The following is a 14,222-nucleotide window of genomic DNA, read 5'->3' on the forward strand; positions in this document are numbered from 1 at the left end:
TTTATCTATTAAAAATTTTAATATGTGAGGAAAATTTGACTCATCAGGTGAATCCCCCCTAAAAAGCTCCTTAGCATCACTGAGAAAAAACATCTCAATATAAAGTATTATACATATAGTAAAGGGATTTAACTGTTAAAACAAAACTTTATAAAAAATAACAGTACAGAACATTATTATTGTTATTATTATTATTATTACTTATTAATTATTTTTTTATTTTATTTTATTTTATTTTTAAAAACAGAGGTATCTTTCAGTTTTACAGGTATAAAACCTCTTCTTGCTCCTCTTCACCGAGTAGAAAAAAAGAGATGATCGCGTCTAACTACGTCACTTCCCGTTCTCTACCCTACTACTTCCTGCACGTGCTGACAATATGGCAGCATCTGTAGCGATTCATCTGGAGTTTGGGTAGGCGAATTTAAAGCTGATAGTTTATTGTACCTGTTTACGTGTCCTGGCGGTAGTTATGTGGAAGCAATACGTTACATGACCGCTGTAGCAGGTTATTTGTGTACCTTCAGCCTTCGTTTAGTTAAACCAGACCTCTAATCAGTGTAAGTGACAGTGTAACCAGACCTCAGTGGCATTAGTCAGTGCGCAGTTCAACATTTGGGTGTAAACAAACGTTGTATTTTTAACCTTATCATCGAATTTAGTTTGTTTTCATGATTGCACACAAGTTTACTGTCTGCCTGGAATTATTAAATATCTTCCCGGGTCCAGACCAGCGTTTTTATCCAACATTTATACAGACTGAGCCTCGACTGGTGTTACGGTTTAACAAGTGACCGTATTAACTGGTGACTCTCAGCAGAAAGCGTCGTGGTTGCTCGTAGTGACAACAGCAGTCGGAAAAAACGAACAGAACAGCCTTCAATTTTACTTAAATCGGTTTTAAATACATACTCATCTGTGTTTGTTATCTACGCTAACAGTTTACGTAAAATAAGTTGTGTTCAGCTAAACGCATTCACCTCTCGTGAAATTTCTTAGTATGTGGAAACAAACCGTAGCCTATCTTCGGATTTTCTACCGTTGTCCTCGATCGGAAAGTGGCCCACATTCAACCAATTAACCTGTATAAGTGTGAAATTCATCATAAGACGCTAGCTGTTCTGCTAATTTATATTTTCTCCACATAAAAAGTACGTTTATGGAATGTGAACGCTTCTTGTTGTAAGACAAAAAGGACCAGACGAATATATATTGTATTGAACGTTCAATTGAAGAGAATTTTAAGGCTTTGAGGAAGACACCTACGTGGTCTGTTCGTGTTTTCCACAGTTGCCGTCACCACGACAACCACGGACGCATTCGGCCGGAAGTCACCAGTTAACACGGTCACTCCTTAAATTGAAACACCGTAGCTAAAGCAGCGAAGAGGGGGAGCAGGGCGGAAATGTTGGATTTAAATGTTGTTTTCGCCCCTGGCAAACATTTTTATTATTCCAGACAGACAGTAAACATCTGTGGGATTACGAAAATGTATTTGAAGCTGTAACCCGCGGCTGTATAACTTGAGAAAAATTATGTTTTTATTTCTCCTCTACGTTTTTCGTAGGGAGCGCTACGTGACTGAATCACACGCAGTGCTGAGGTCACTTAAATAAAGAGAGAAACAATGAATTTTGTTACAGTGTAAGAATGCAAGCATAATGAATTGTAGAGGAAGGTAATTGCCAGAATATTATTCAAACTGCCCATCTATTATTAATTTTGTTATTACAATCAGATAAACCAGAAGTAATTTGTGAAATAGGGGCCTTTTAAAGAATGTCTTGTCTTTGGTTAGGTAACATTTGTTGTACTTTAGCTGTGCTGTGCGCTATCTTTTTACTATTATTGTATGTTCTGTTTGTGCTCCATACCATGTGATTATGGTCTTGAGTCAAATAAATGAAAAATGGAAGGAAAATAAACAGACGGGGCAAGGTGCTGGCCAGTTTTAAGGTTGTTGATATGACATATCCATCGTGATGTAGTCGCTACTTGTCTCTAATCTGAGAGAGATTGGATGCTGATTTAACATTTTTTATGAAGAGAGAATGAGAGGAGAGAAAACACTCACTAACTCATATAACATTACACAGAAACGATGTATAACATAACAACAATGAACAGTGCTGGCAGCTGACTGACTTGACTTTTAACATCTCAGTATATCCAAGCTGCACTTTGAAGCCTGTAAAACATTTAAAGTGGGATTATTTTGGACCATGACATGCACAGAGACCATTCATCTCAGTAGCACAGTTTGTAGGACCGATCACCTCTCCTGGTTCCTCCTGCAGCTCATCTAGAGGTGACAAGTCTGTCTGGTAAAACATGCTGTATACCTCTTCATTTGCACAGATGACATGAAACTCAACATTGAAGCTGCAAGTATGGAGCATCTCTCTAACAACATCGAGCAATTAACAACCTTATAAAGAATGAAACAAGTTGAACATAACCACTGAACTGAATAGTCAAAGGACAACCACTGTCCTCCAGAGCTGTAGACCTGACTGCAGTCAGATTTATATCACAAAAATGAAGACTTGAGACTTGACTTTGCCTTGTCCACTGTAAGAATTGACTTACTTGATACACTTTCCATAAAGACTTTACTTGACTTGAGACTTAAACATTAAAGTTTCTAGTTTTGATTTGGTAAAATCCCTGAACAATAAAAAAAAGACAGCAAGAGACAGCCACACATATGAGTGGGCGATGCAAAAAATCCTCTATCATGGTATATGTCATTTTATATCACAATATCTATATACATGTTAATATACACAATTTTCTTGAAAATAAACTGCAATAATATGAATGAATAACATAACCAGACAGGAATGTCAGTTTTTGGCTGATCTAGAAAATTAAAAAAAACTGACAAATGAAAGTACGTCATCACATTGCTATAAAAATCCAATATTGTCAGAAAGCTTCCCTGCTCAGTGATTTACAACATTGCTCACAATGACTTAATACAAGCAGTGATATAAAAGAGATAGCTGATACAGTATAAATGTATGGCAAAATCTCTCTGATGGTATATGTTGTCATGTTGCCTAAACTTAGCTCTACTGCAAGAGTATTTAATTATAAGGCCTCAGCACCGAAAGGACTTTGTCTCAGCTAACACCGTTAAAACAGATTCAGATGGAAAATGTTCAGACACTGTGTCACTAGTGTCATTATAGTGGTCAGACTTGAGACTTGAGAGTCGTGTGGTGCAGCAGTCGTCTTGCAAAGTCCTCTATTGGTCTCCTGAGTATCTGTCAGCCTGAACCTCCTGCCAGTATGTTTTAACGATTTCTTCCGAGACCCACAGTTTCCTCCGTGATGCACAAATAATACAGAAAACCTTTCTCTCTGTCTGGACAAACCGCCACAAGCTCAGAATAATGAAAACTAGGGTAAATAGGTTTTATGTATTTAATCCTGGCATCTGTTTAGATCACTGACATTTATGTGTGTTGTTTAAGTGTTGATATATCTCTAAAGGTGTTTTTCTCTTGATGATGGGGATAAGAATTCAAGCTTGATTTCTGATTTTACTTTTGTCATCTTGATGCTCCTCATGGGAGTTATTAATGTGTATGTTAAACAGCAACAGCAACTAGCTCTTCCTGTATTGTGTTAAAAAAATACCACAATGTGTCTGTCAACTGCTTTTATAACATTTGAGGTGTATTTTCTTTTTGAAGAAGTTAATTAGACTGGCATAGTGGACCACCGGTGTTACTGACACACTCATTATGAACCCTGACAACTGACTAAATGCCACAAAAACACACAATTTATGTATCTGTTTCACTCTTGTTTTGTCCAGAGGAGGAGCAGAGCTGCTTTTTAATGGCGTGAAGGAACATCATGTCACTCTTCCAAGCCAGGCCGAACCTTGTGAGTATCACCTGTCACCTGTCTGTCTGTGTCATAATTAGAGCCTTAATGCATTCCAGTGGTCTAAATGAAACTGTGATGTTCTCAAGATTTTCTGTTTTTAAAGTAAATATTTGGTTCACTGTGTAAGACACATGTGGTGACAGGAAGCCCGTGGATGAGAAAAGTTCCTTATGCGTGTTTTGTTTATAATTAAAGGACCATTCCAGTGTTTCTGCAAGCTTTAGTTTATTTATTACAAATGTGTACTTACATGGTGATCACAATATCCATATTTGCATGTTATTTATCTTCACGTTTTGATTTTCTAACTCCTTGTTACTGCAGTGTGATTAAACCATCCTCTATCCACCTGCACATGAATGCAGCATCTCTGCAAACTTTTCAAATATATCCATGTTTTAATTGCATTGCCATGCGATGATATTCATAAATGGACACAAATAAAACCAGATATGAGTATCTGAGAATTTATGACATACTACAGATTAGGTTTGCAGCCTTTTGAAGTTGATTGTCGTAACGTACTGAAATTAAATTATAAATGCATTGAAATATGCATATGCAGTGAATGGGTGTCTAAACCTTTGACTGGTACTGTCAATAAAGAATGTTTTGTAATTTTTGGGAGAAACCAAAGAATTCTGCACACTGTCGATCAGTTACACTCACTTTATTAACAACATTTTTGCCGTTCATTGAATTCAGTTTCATCAACAGTGATCAACAGTGTGCAGGATTCTTTGGTTTTTGATCATACACACCTGTCACTGAGGTTTTTGGCTGCAAGAACTTGTGTGTTGTTGTGTGTTTAATTACCTACAGAATAGTTTGGAAACAATTAGCAGTGATCTTACGTATACATCACAAAAAGCTATCAATATTGTATCAGTCTTTATATAAAAATAATTGTAATAGTGCAAAGGATATTTTTTAGATCATAATGGCCACACACAGTAGCTTTATTGGACTTCTGGAAATGAAATATTAATGATATGGTCGCAGTAGGATTTGAGGAGGGAGCGTGCAATCTGTGGCTTGTGATATACCTTATTTTTGCTTTAGGGTTGTATCAACTGTATGTATTTTAGTGGTTATAACACTGCTACGACAGTATTTTATGGAAATACATGTACTGCTCCATAAAGCAATGATGAAATTAAAGAGTGTAAAGGGGAAGTTTATGTCACCTCTGGGGGTTGCAAGAGAGCGCTTGGGGTAACAGAGCTCTCAGTTATTTTTTTATCTAGGATAGTTTCATCCGACTTGGTAAGCACATACTCAATTTTCAGTTCATAAAAACTTTTTCACCTCAGGATCCAAACTGATTCGATTTGATTTTGACAGAGGGATTCAGTTTAGCGGAGCCGAGGAGAAACCTGCCCGCAGCGGACTTTTATTCCCCAAACCCAGCTCAGGACCCGGGTCATTTAGAAAGAAAAAAAAAGAGGAGGCATTTTTAGAAGAGTAAAAGTTGTGTGAAATCTGTTTCCAAGAGGTTAAAATAATGGGGTGTGTGTTTTACGGAGAGAGACAATGAGAGAGAAATATGTGTCTTTGGAATTTGACTAAACAAAGGGTGTTCAACCACGGCGCTGATGTTACCACGACAACAAAAAGACAAAAGTTGACCAGAACAGGGAATGTCAGGAAGATATGACCTTGCTGCACCAGCCGAGTGTGTGTGTGTGTGTGTGTGTGTGTTCATATGTGTGCATGACACAGATAATAGAAAACCCCAATATTCGCCATATAGTGCACATAATTTTGACATCACAGGATCATTTTTACATAAAATTTCCGCGATGCATTTGCTTATTTTGATCTTAAGTCTGGACTGGTTGTGTGCCTGGCAGGTTTGCTGATCCTGTAAATGTTTCTCGGAACAAATTTCACCTTACTTGTGTGTGTGTGTGTGTGTGTGTGTGAGAGAGAGTGTGTGTGAGTGAGAGTACATAGGGGGGCAGTGAAGGCAGATATAATTGGTTCTGAATCCTTCGTATTTCTCTTTGACCCCAACCAGTGATTGATGACCCTCGACTGAAACACCCCACCCCCAATCTTTCTCTCTCTCTCTCTTTTTCTCTCTATCTAACTCTCACTCTCCCTCATACACACACACACACACACAACAAAACCCCCGTGGTCTAAGGATCACACAGTTTTTGCGCCACACATCAGCAGAAAGATGGATAGCCCCCCCCCCCCCCCTTCTTTCACATGACCATCATAATCGCACGAAGACAGAAAAGCAAAAGGCCACGAAAGGGGGGAAAAAGTGCGTGCACAAAAGAGAAGCGGGAAGTGTTTTGAATCTGCGTCAAAATGGCGCCTTTTCCCTCCCCTCCATGTCTCCTTTCCACCCACGCAACGCAGCCATCCCAAGATGCATTAGGAGTCTGTGACGCATTTTCCCCCCTCTCTCTCGTCCATTTGTTCGCTCATTTTCTTTTATCACCTCTCAGTCTCAACATGTCCTTGTTCTTCGCTTTCACCTCTCCAACTCCTAATTTCTTTACAGCGTCTCATCTTTTATACAGCACAGTTCATTTCTATCAGCCTGCTTCAGAGTACTGATGATTAAAATTTGTAGTCCTGTGTGTAACCTTTTAACAAGAAAGCTATTAAAAGGACCTGATGACTTGTTTCTTTTAAAAAAGCAAGCTCAATTGATTGAGTTTGAATTATTACTAACCTGTGTATAGAGCTAAGGCAACCGGTTTATATTCTATGTGCAACTTTTAACATGTTTGCTTGTGTGTGTGTGTGTTTGGAGAGGGGAAAATAAAAGAAAAGGCAAAGAGAAGGAGGGGAGGAGAGCAGGTTTTTATGAAGGAATGAGTGTGTGTGTGTGTGTGTGTGAGAGAGAGAGAGAAAGCAAATGAAAAAGTAAATGAGTGAGAGGATGAAAGAGCGAATGAGGGGTAATGGTGGAGAAAAATACCAATAGTCAAAGGCCGAGAGAGAGCAAAGAAAGGAGTCACCACAAAAGAAGGAGTTATGACTGTTGTAGTGATTAGTTCTGTTTTTAGCCCCGCAGAGGTGCAGGTCAATATTCACTGCCCTACTATATGTGTGTGTGTGTGTGTGTGTGTGTGTGTGTGTGTTGGAAGGGGAGGTATTTGTCTTTTTTTTTTTTTTTTTTTTTTTTTAATGGAGGCCTGGACCCGTAGAAAACTACTCAGCTGCCCGAAAGCACTGCAATTAACCTGAACACTGTTCACACCGGCTTCACACACACACACACACACACACATCACACCTTAAACATCGCATATCATCCACACGGTCTGTTACCCTTATAGCCACCGTGATCAAGCATGTGCCTCGAGAAATCTTGTATTTTTTTGAGTTTCTATTTTATTTGACGTTATCATCTGGATGTTTTATATTTTTACGTTTTGTGATCATGTTTATGTCACCATTAGGATGGGAGCACTGTAAATTCATATATTTTTTTTAATGGATGAATAAATTGAACCTTGAATTTGGGGAGATGATTCTTCTACAGAAAATCAAAAAAAACATTTTAGTCAAATGTGTTGACCCAATTTTTGCTATTTAAAGCACAACAACAGGAAGATATTTAGCAGATTTCAGACACTAGTCATATTAGACAGAAATACAAAATAAATCAAAGCCTGCATTCAGAATCAAATGGGATCGTCGATAGAATAGAAGAGCAAAAAAACGTGATGTATCTGCATTGTGTTTTTTCCCCCCAACATGCATCATTTTTTTCCCCTGTATGTATTTCATGTAAACACCGCAGCCGTTGTACTGTGTTAATGTGACATTCGCTCTGCCTTTGATACAGCTGAACTCTTCAATCCCTGTGCGGTTTGACGCCTACCTGCTACGGCTCCACCGCTCTCCTTACACCTGACTTGAGATGACTCACTGTCATCCTCTTACCCCTCGTATCTCCTCCATCTGCTGCTGCTGCTGCTGCTGCTGCTGCTGCTCTTGTTTCCTCTTGATCTCCTCAAGTGTATTTGCGCTTCTTCTTCTCCTTTGTTTATTAACTCTCTCCTCTCCTTTTTACATTTCCATCCCTCATCTCTTCCGCTCTTTCGTCCCTGTGTAAATTGGTCATGGAGACTGTTCATTTTGATGCTTAATGTGTGTGTGTGTGTGTGTGTGTGTGTGTGTGTGCAATTGTAGTCCTGCTCTCAAGTGTCATCGTGAGTTGTTGGGCTACATTAAGCAGACAGCTGTGATCACACACCCAAGCCGCACATCCAGGAAATAGTCACGAGAAAAATATTAGATTTGTGCACATGTATTTTTGCCCATATTATTACACTATTTCCCCCCATTTTAAGAAAACATGCACACCAATCACTAACACACACACACACACACACAAACACTCAAAGGCTCTCACACCACCTTGAATCTTCATGTTAATGATAGCCACAACTATAATATATTCATTGTTAGATGTTTAGTGGGGATTTATCCTAAAAACTCTCATTGTCTTCGCCTTTGTGGCTGTCAGTGGGTCTGAGTGAGGCTCAACCTATTGTTGAGACAAGGTCAATCTGATTGTTCAAGAGGTCAGACTCATAGAAAATTCAAGCATCGCTGATATTCAAGCTCAGGCGAGAAGCATTTAGTGTTTGACTCTAACAAAGAAAATTATTATTCTGAAATTGGATTTTTTTGCAGCTCTTCTTATTAGCCCCGAACTGAGAAATATCACCAGAATGAGGCTGAAAAGGGAAAAGAATAGATATTTTTAAGCGTAGATTCTGTTTGAAAATGTCTGGATCAATTTTTTTTCCTTCCTTTTCAAAACATGTCGGTGGTTGATGAATGTTGTATATTGTCAAGTCAAGCTGCAGATCAGTCTGTTTTCTACATTTTTTTTTTTGCTTTAGTCTCTTTAAATTTATACACACTTTTATTTCTCTCTATCCAAGGTGCACAAAGTCGCTCTTGGCCATTGACATCAGCCAACCCTCCCCCCCTTTTGCACTGTCGTCTCCCCCCCCACCACCACCCCCCAAACCCAACACACACACACATAAACTCATACATATACATGCACACAGACACACACACACACACATATATATAACACAGCCTTGTCCCGCCTGGTGCTTCTGTCGCGTCATATCGACCAAGGGGGCTGGAACTGTGCACCTTGACCCTTCACCCCTGACCTGTGACCTCTGTTGTCTGCCTGTGTGTGTGTGTGTGTGTTTTCTAGGGGACATGAAGCAGCTGCTGGTCTGGATCCAACAGAACCTGCTGAAGGAACGGCCTGAGCTCTTTGTCCAGGGAGAGTCCGTGTGAGTGAGTGTGTGTGTGTGTGTGTGTGTGCGCACTTGACACACACTTGATCTATGTGCAAAAATATATAACCTTGAAGGATATGTTATATATCACACTGCAAATACACTGTACAAAAAAAAACATAAACGCCTGATGTGACATATAAAAAATCCTCAATAAGAGCAGCTTTCAATATGTTGAAAATGTGAGAATGAAACTGAAGTAGACTGTGAGTCGAGGAGCTTTCTGAAGCATTTCTCCTGCAGTTTAAAACTGCTGAAACGCTGGAGAAAAAAAAAAAAAAAACAGTCTAGCCTCGAGGTTATAGGTTTCAGTAAGATGATTACCTGTGTGCAATTGTGTGTGTATACACATGTGTAAATGTGTGTGTGGGTCCAGAGCTCACAGCAGCCTTATAGGACTGGCTGACTTTTACAGCTGCCTTTGTGCAGGACTATTTATAGCATCACCCAACCAATGAATGGAGAAAAAGCTGGGCTACCTATAAACCTTATAGATTAGATGCGTGTGATTGTGTGTACTTTATGTCGGCTGCTTTTTTTTTTTTTTTTTTTTTTTTTTTGAGCAAACGATCATCAAGGTGTTTTGTCATAATCTCTTGAAAAGATCTAAGGTCACTGCGTGCGATTAGTTTACGAGCTTTGCCCCTTTTTTTTTTTTTGTATTCTTTTGTTCGTTTCTCAACACAGCGCGGGTTTTTGTGTGTGTGCATGCACGCTGTGTGCAGGCGCATGTTTGCACGCACAGGTTCCTCTCACGTTGCCCTTTCTCATTGACGTCATTGCATCTACAAGGTGGATAGAAGCTCATTCGAACAGTACGAGACGTCTATCTGTTTGGGACGTGCCCTTATCTCGTCATCCGCATTACCTAAATTGCTCTGTAGCTTTTAGAAAAAACACACAAACATCTGTTAAGAAGCCTCCACCTATAGGTGCCTGTTGTTACCCTCCCCCCGTTATCCCCATTATCCTCTTTTGAAGGGTGGTGGGCTTTTTTTTTTTTTTTTTAAAAAAGCTTGTACGTATTTTGTTTTTGGGCCCCCATTAATTTCCAGTGACAGTTTGTTTTTACCGGCAAACTCTCTACTCTTTTACACCAGCCACTTATGTCTCATATTAGAATATCCTCTTTACTTCCAGTCTTTGTCAGCCAGAAAACAGTTTGAGAATTGTGATTGGTAGTGCTACATATTAGCAGTTTAAATGCATATAACATTAGTAGCAATAACTCCTAAGCCCTTGTTTATGATCCAGTATGGGCTGTAACATGAACATAACACACACATGCAGTCACTTTACACTGCTAGATAAGAAGATGCAAGTGTATCTTCTCAAATGTAATCTTGTAGTAGTTTGGGGTTTTTTTTACTATTCATGTATATTGTTACATTTACATTATGAAAATGTAATTGCCGGATTTAATTTTAAATTTCTCTCAACTAAATTTTTCTATAAATATTAAGAAATATATTATTTGACCAAAGATTTCACTTAGAAAATCTTTTATTTTTTTTCTAGTGACTTTCAGGTGTATTTTCATCACTACATTAATTACCCCTGTGTCCCAGTCCACCACCCCAAGAAGTGAAAGAGCACCCTGAGATTAGTAATAATTAGTAGGAATTAAGTTAGTAATTTTTTATGTATATGTATGGTTTAATTGACATTTGTCGAAAAAATAAAAAGTAAAAATCTCAAGCACAAAATTGAGATTTAGTTTTCCTATTTCTCTTATGTAAAAAAAAATCTTTAAGTCACTTAGTATTCATATTTCACTGCAACTTGAACAAATGTTTACACTTGTTTTTTATATATGTTTTATTACTGGATACTGGATGCAGATTGCTTTTTTTTTTCCTTAATCTATATAAAATGTGTTTGTATGTGTGATGTGTAGAGGTGTTTTTGTATCTTTTTCATGCATGTCTGTGTATGTTCAGGTCTGTGTTACCTTTGGAAAATGTGTTTGTCACTGAAAACGGTGTGTTTTTCCCACAGGAGACCTGGGATTTTGGTGCTTATCAATGATGCAGACTGGGAGCTAATGGTGAGCTGTGGGAGCCATGTTCAGTGTCAGATGGTGTAGAGTGTGTGTGTGTGTGTGTGTGTGTGTAGAAACATGCATAATTTCTTTTTTATTTTTAGCTCTTTCAACCTGTGTTGTCTCTTTTCAGTGTTAAATGATGAGCTCATGCATACAGCAGAGTTTGTCTTCACACTGCACACAAACATTCTCATAAAATGCTTCTGTGAACATTTAAATGAAGAAAGAGGAAGAGTGTTTTGTGTGAGTGTGAAGGTTAGGATGTTAACCTGCACATTCATGTTCATTTTCTCACTCGGTTAATGTTTCATATAATGTGGAGGCAGCTGCAAAACAAGTTTGTCCTCGGGGGTCTCATATCTGTACACATCTTTACATGCACACACAGTCTGAACGCCTCAATTTGAATCAGCTGATTCAATCACAGCATGTAAATGAAATGAAAAGTTTGTCATTGATCGGACCCCCGACGGGAACACGGGAGTAATACACATATTTGTATTGGTAAACACATATTTTTTCCTTTGATTTAATGGGAGAAATGTTGAATATTCTGTGTGTGTTCTTGTCCTCAGGGGGAGCTGGAATACCAACTACAAGACCAAGACAATGTTGTGTTTATTTCTACTCTTCATGGAGGATAGAAAATACAAACATATCTTTGACATCTCTGTAAAACAGACTCAGCCTTTTTCTCCACATCCTCTGCACTCCTCACTCTTTCACATCTCAACAAAACATCACCCCATTGGATGCTGTGGGTCCATCAACCTGCACTGTGACAGCTGAGGTGATTGATGTTGGTGCAGGAATAAAGTGGGAATTCAGAGATGGTTGCTAAGAAATATGTGGAACCTGTGAGACAGGAATTCTTCTGACGTTGGCGTAAATACCAACTTTTTTTTTTTTTTTTTTTTTTTTTTAAACCGGACAGGTCCAAGGGACAGTCGTATGAAGCCTTGGTTGTACTGGTCAGCTCACAGTTGTGACTGTAAAAACCTACAGTCGGTGTGTAAACCCTCATCTCCCTGCAACCTCACTTCCAGCATGGCTGTAAAGAACAGTGTGACCTTATCTTGAGGTCCAAAACGACCTCCAGCTCACTAGAATATAAAAGAAAATAATGAAACTGTCATCTTAAGAGCACCACAAGGATCTTTTCTTTTTTTTAATGGTCCTAAATGACCCAAATGTTTCATAAAATGTTTTTTTTTTATTCTAATTGCTTATCATGTTTTCCCCCATAATAGGGGATGAGATGAAAAGTTGTTTTTTTTAATTGAGTGCCTGATTTAAAAAAAAAATCTTTTTAAAAGTAGTTTCTGTACACAATTATAATTTCTGCTATTAAAATCTTAATTTGAAAAAATATCTTTTTCAAAAATATTTCAACAATGTTTATTCCCTATCTTTTTATAAGTGGCTATTTTCAGTCATAAACAGTTGTGTAATTAAAGAAAAATCTATTCTCTTGTACCCTTTTCTTTCATTTACAAACAGTATTTTTATTTGCAATAAATATTTTTGTGTGTCTCTGCTGCTAAATGTTAAGTTTCGCCAATGTTTTGATTTTTTTTTCCCCCCCAAAATAAATTTTGTTTCACAAATTCCAAATTTACATTGTGGCTTTGTGTATTTCACAAAGTACCGGATCTATCTCAACATGTCACCATAAAACCCAATTTTGTCTGCAAGGATCCATCACTTGAGGGAGATTTTACCATCCTAACCCCGCTCAACTGGAATATTCATAAGAGGGGGGTGGAGTGAGTGTATGTGTGTGTGTGTTTGGGGGGAAGTGTGGGGTGGGATGGGGGGGGGGTGAACTACAGGACCACTGCGGGAGGTCGAGGTCTAGCCTCCGGGCTGCCCTCCCCTGAACGCTCGGGGCGACCTAAAACCTTTTCTCGGTTGTAGAGTCCGATTTGCAACGGGAAACCGGCCGATAATGGTTGGTAGAAAGGAAATGCTAATGAGGCTGTGAGGGGTTTAGAGGAGAAAATGTAGCACTATGTCTGCAAGTGCAGGCCTACGACACTGAGACAGAGACTTTAACTTTCTTTTTGCATACTGTCCTGTTAAATGTAGCCTTATTTCTAATAATTTGGACCGAATATTAAGAGCATCAAGGGTTTCGAAAGTTTATATTCTATAAACTGTTATTAAAATGTCTCTTCTGTTACAGCATGATACTATACACCCTATAGTTTCCTATAATTCGTGTGCTACAAATGAGGTCCCTTTCAGTTTCCATTTGAGTTTATTAATAGTGTTTGTAGCCTTTATGCACTCGGTTCTAGTTGAGTTTTCCACCTGATTCATGCAGGGTTATAACCTGATCCTGCAAACTGACTGACTGACTGACTGACTGGCTGCTCAACAGGAGAGATGGTGACCTGGCCTCACTATGAGATCACACACACACACACACGTATATGAACAATTCAGGTTACACCACGGTGTATAACAAGTGCCTGTGATCTCCAGTCAGTCATTAAGTAAACAATATCCAATGTAAAGAAACGAATAGATTTACAGGAATAAATATGGTTTAAAGAATAGTCTGATAGCATTATTTTTTGTTGTGTTTTCTATATTCTACAGCATATTTCTATATTTTTTATATTTATAAAAAAGAGAAAAAGTTTCCCTTTAATTAAAGCCTGAAGTGAAGGAAAATATAGGCTATATTAACCCCTAATATTTCGATTATGCTGGTAAAACTTAAACTGTTATTAATTACATCTTAATAATAAGCTTTTTGTCCATGTTCTCATGTACTCTGAGATTATTTACTAAACAGAGTGACACATTTCTGCTTGCTTTCCTGCTAAAAAAAAAAAGCAACTGTTGCCAAATTTGCTCTCCATCGTGTTTTCCTATATTGCACCCACTGGCCTGTCCAGTTTCCTGTATCTACTATCCAGGACATGTTGTCTGTATGTGAACACAACACTGAAATATATATACAACTGAAG

At 38.4% G+C, this 14,222-nt stretch overlaps 1 protein-coding gene across 1 annotated transcript; it reads left to right on the forward strand.

Annotated features, from left to right (window-relative positions):
- The first annotated feature begins 305 nt into the window (after positions 1-305).
- urm1 (ubiquitin related modifier 1) lies at positions 306-12,158 on the forward strand. The gene is made up of 5 exons (XM_067574618.1): positions 306-414; positions 3,827-3,897; positions 9,113-9,194; positions 11,199-11,247; positions 11,820-12,158. Exons 1-5 carry the CDS (start codon positions 380-382, stop codon positions 11,886-11,888), a joined length of 306 nt encoding a protein of 101 aa, XP_067430719.1. The 5' UTR covers positions 306-379; the 3' UTR covers positions 11,889-12,158.
- The last annotated feature ends 2,064 nt before the right edge of the window (positions 12,159-14,222 follow it).

This window comes from Thunnus thynnus, chromosome 19 (genome assembly GCF_963924715.1).
Source record: "Thunnus thynnus chromosome 19, fThuThy2.1, whole genome shotgun sequence".
NCBI lineage: Eukaryota > Metazoa > Chordata > Actinopteri > Scombriformes > Scombridae > Thunnus > Thunnus thynnus.